This window comes from Cucurbita pepo, chromosome LG19 (genome assembly GCF_002806865.2).
Source record: "Cucurbita pepo subsp. pepo cultivar mu-cu-16 chromosome LG19, ASM280686v2, whole genome shotgun sequence".
Taxonomy (NCBI): Eukaryota; Viridiplantae; Streptophyta; class Magnoliopsida; order Cucurbitales; family Cucurbitaceae; genus Cucurbita; species Cucurbita pepo.
Genome location: NC_036656.1, coordinates 4,077,949 through 4,082,514, shown reverse-complemented (window position 1 = coordinate 4,082,514; position 4,566 = coordinate 4,077,949). Strand labels below are relative to the sequence as shown.

The 4,566-nt window shown below is 37.2% G+C and overlaps 1 protein-coding gene across 1 annotated transcript in view; it reads left to right on the top strand.

Annotated features, from left to right (window-relative positions):
- The first annotated feature begins 356 nt into the window (after positions 1–356).
- Positions 357–4,566, top strand: part of LOC111781657 (beta-galactosidase 15-like) — a 9,250-nt gene continuing 5,040 nt past the window's right edge. The window contains exon 1 of the mRNA XM_023662343.1: positions 357–719. Within this exon, the coding sequence (XP_023518111.1) occupies positions 357–719 (363 nt within the window). The remainder of the gene's footprint in view (positions 720–4,566) is intronic.

The following is a 4,566-nucleotide window of genomic DNA, read 5'->3' as shown; positions in this document are numbered from 1 at the left end:
GTCGTGGCTTGATGTGAGGGAGAGGTCGTGGAAGAAGGTGTCGTAATTTACCACAACGAGTTCCTTATGACGATAGAATTGATCCTAACGTAGGGAGCATCAAATTAAAACTTCCCGAATTTTATGGCAAAACCAATCCAGAGGAGTAACTTGAATGGGAGAAAATGGTGGAGTTGGTGTTCAACTGTCATAAAAAGGTATTGTTATGCATTGCTCAATTCAAACAATATGCTCAAATTTGGTGGGATAAATTGATGTCAAGTAGGAGAAGAAATCTTGAAGCATCAATTGATTCATGGTACGAGTTCAAAGAGTCCATGTGGAAGCGTTTTATTCCACAATATTTTCAACGAGACATGGCACAAAAGCTTCAATCATTGAAACAAGGAAGCAAATCTGTGGAGAATTATTATAAGGAGATGGATACATTGATGGATCGACTTGATCTTGATGAGGACATGGAGGCTCTCATGACGCGGTTTCTTAATGGGTTAAACACAGAGATTGCAGACAAAACTGATTTACAGCCTTATTCTGATATCGAGGAGTTGTTGCACATTGCAATTAAGATCGAGAGGCAAATCCAACGAAGGTCTCCACGGTATTCTTCTAAAACTTTTTCCCATTTTAGTTCTACATGGAAAAAGAATAGTAAGAACATTGATTATAACATAGAAATCAAGAGATTAATAAGAAGTCTCAAGCTAAATTTGAGAAAGGTGAGAGTTCTAGAACAAGGAAAGAAAAAGTTGAAAAGTCTGATGTTCGAAATAGGGATTTAAAGTGTTGGAGATGTCAAGGGGTAGGACACTGTAGTAGAGATTGCCCAAATGCAAGAATTATGACCATCAAGGAGGGAGAAATTGTTACAAATGACGAGGCACATGACAACATAAATGAGGAAAACGATGAGAGTGGGGAGTTCAGTGAAGAGGACCCTTGTGATGTCCCACATTGGTTGGGGAGGAGAACAAGTCACCATTTATAAGGGTGTGGAAACCTTCCCCTAGCAGATGCATTTTAAAGCCTTGAGGGGAAGCCTGAAAGGGAAAGCCCAAAGAGAACAATATTTGCTAGCGGTGGATCTGTCAAGTTATAGGTCTTGTAGACATTTAGGATAGACGACTCTGTGACCTCGCTCGTCAAACACATGCTGCTCACGACCAAACATCCTCACATGATGGAAACATATAGACAAAAGTTGACCTACTATGATATTATAATCGCACATTACCTAGGAGTATACCATGAGTTTGAATACTAACCTTTTGTAGTTCAAATTACTTTTTCTTCACGATCCAATTTCGAACCACCACTAGTGTCTTCCCTACTATTCTCCATTCTTAGAACGGGATTATGGAATCCAATGAGTGACTAAACTTGATAGGAATTTAGTATAAGTAAAGAGAGAGTTTTGAGAGATTTTCTCAAAAAATTTCAGCAAACTTTTCATGTACCTTGATCACTCTATTTATAGAGTCATATTTGCATGTTCATGCAAAGTTGAGATTACCAAATTTTGAAACTCAAAATTCCACTCAAATTTGTGAGGTTTATTTGGCAAACATGTAAGTTTGGTTAAACCAAATTTTGACACTCAACATTTCACTCAAATTTATGGGATTATGTGGCAAACATGCAAGTTTGGTTAAATCATATATTGACACTCAATATTCCACTAACTCAGACATGAATTTTTCTATTAGGTGAAGTCAACATTTTGACTTTCTTTATTTTAATTCAACAATTAATTTAAATTATTAATTTCAAATCAAAATAATATTAAATGATTAATTAAACAATTTAATTAATATTTAACATTAAATAAAATGTCAATCCCAATCAATTCCGGCACATATTGATTATGAAATCCTATTCATAATTAAAATATTTAAATCTTATTTAAAAATCTCAAATTCTCTCTTTTTGTTTAATTCATAATTAAAACAAAATACGGTTAAATATATCGTATATATTTAACGTGTAATCCCTAATTTAAATTTGAACACTTCGAACTCACTTGTCACACTGTTCTAAGGTTTAGTCGGATATGAGCTAACAGAGGGACCTAATGGACCTACAAATCATGGGCCCCAACGATCGGAGATTAATCGGCTAAACTCATTAACCTTGTTAACCAATATTCGTTAACTACTAGGAGACTCCACTATAGCCTAGTAGTTGCACTCCCCTCACTATAGATATATTTCTGTCCATTTGATATAACCATGATTAGTAAGTCGATTCTTCACAGGTTGTTCGTAACTAGAGCTGGGTCAATTTACCGTTTTACCCCTGAAGTTACTTTTGTTCCTTAAGTCCCACTGATCCTCTCATGAACAATTGGTTTGTGGTCCAACCACCAAACCGAATCTCTCTCGGGCTAATGAGACTTGGAGTCAGTACTTAAGGGAACAACCTCTCTACTATCCCTAAAAGCGGGTAGGAGGGAATTCCATCTTACACCCTATGTCCCAAGCTATTCACCCAGTCTTACCCATGAAATGGAAGGCTTATTGAGTCGGCGGACTCGGGCCACTCTCACCCATGCAAATCTAAGAATAATTCCGAATAAACAAGAGTTCATAGTTAGCTCAGGATTAAGATCGAGTTACCTAGGTCATCGAATGAAAAAATCAGTCTCAACAGTAAACGACATTATAAAGTGAGAGTGGTTTTCTTCATGGTCCAATCTTATGCAATACTCACTGCACAAGACGCCCCCACTCACATGTCTCCACATGTACAATTTAGTGATCACATTGTTTATATCATATACAAAAGTGGGCCGCATCCATGGTGTCTCTAGAATATCCCTGTACTATAGATCATTTTGGCTATATACTTGAACTTGATCTACTCTTATGTCTCTACATGTAGTTCAACTAATCATACTATAGTCAGAGTGTTCTTAGTTTATTGGATTTAGATTAATGATCGTAATATTTACTTTATTCAATAACAATTTTTACTTAATAAACATCAATAATAACTTTATTGAAAACAGAATATATTTTTGTTTACAAACTATGAGTTTTAGGACATAAAACCCAACAAACTCCTACTTGTACTAAAACTCTTGTGGGATTTTATAATGTTGAGTAGAGAGAAAGACATACATACAATAAACTAGGGCATCACATACCCATGTATTTTCTCCCACTTGCCCTAGATTACACAACTCGTAGTCCTAGACTCACTAGGTACCCTTCAAACACTTTAGCCATGAGGGGCTTTGTAAATGGATCAGCAATGTTGTGCTTTGAAGCTATCTGTGTGACGATCACATCTCCTCGTTGCACAATCTCTCTTATGAGATGATATTTGCGTTCAATATGTTTTTCTCGCTTATGGCTTCTTAGTTCTTTAGAATTTGCAACTGCTCCACTATTATCACAATAAAGAGTGATAGGCAAAAGCATGTTTGGAACGACTTCCAAATCAGTTAAGAAGTTCCTAAGCTATACTGATTCTTTCGCTGCTTCACAAGCAACAACATAGTTAGCTTCCATGGTGGAATCAGCAATGCAACCTTGCTTTATGCTTCTCCATATGATTGCTCCTCCGTTCAAAGTGAAAACAGATCCCGATGTCGATTTCCTCGAATCGATATCGGTTTGAAAATCTGAGTCAGTGACCCTGTGAGGATCATATCCTTAGCGCCATATATTAGCATATAGTCCCTCGTTCTCCTAAGATACTTGAGGATATTTTTGACTGCAGTCCAATAAGCATGTCCCGGATTGGACTGATATCTGCTGACAATTCCCACAACATAGCATATGTCGGGTCGGGTACACAACATGACATACATCAGACTACCGATTGCTGATGCATAGGGAATGTGTCTCATATTCTCAATTTCTTGAGGTGTCTTAGGACTTGGTTCCTTCGACAAATGAACTCCATGCCTGAAAGGTAATAATCCTTTCTTGGAGTCCTGCATCTTATATCGAATCAACATTTTGTCGATGTACGATGCTTGAGACAAAGCTAGTGTTTTGTTCTTGCGATTTCGAACAATTTGGATTCCAAGAACAAACTGAGCCTCTCCCAAATCTTTCATTTGGAATTGTGTCGCCAGCCAATGCTTAATGTCAGTCAGAATTCCCACATCATTTCCAATTAGTAGGATATCGTCAACGTACAACACCAGGAAAGCTACTGTAGAGTTGACTATCCTTTTATAAACACAAGGTTCGTCAACATTCTGTTTAAAGCCATAAGATTTGATCGCAGTATCAAACTTTATGTTCCAGGATCGAGATGCTTGCTTCAACCCATAAATGGATCTTTTAAGCTTGCAAACCCTTTGCTCGTGATCCTGTTCAATGAACCCCTCTGGTTGAGCCATATAGATACTCTCTTCAAGATCGCCGTTTAGAAAAGCTGTCTTAACATCCATTTGCCAAATTTCATAATCATAAAATGTGGCAATAGACAAGAGTATTCTAATTGATTTAAGCATAGCAACAGGTGAGAAGGTTTCTTCATAGTCCACCCCCTCTCTTTGGGTATAACCCTTTGCTACTAGTCTTGCTTTAAAGGTCTGTACCTTACCGGTTT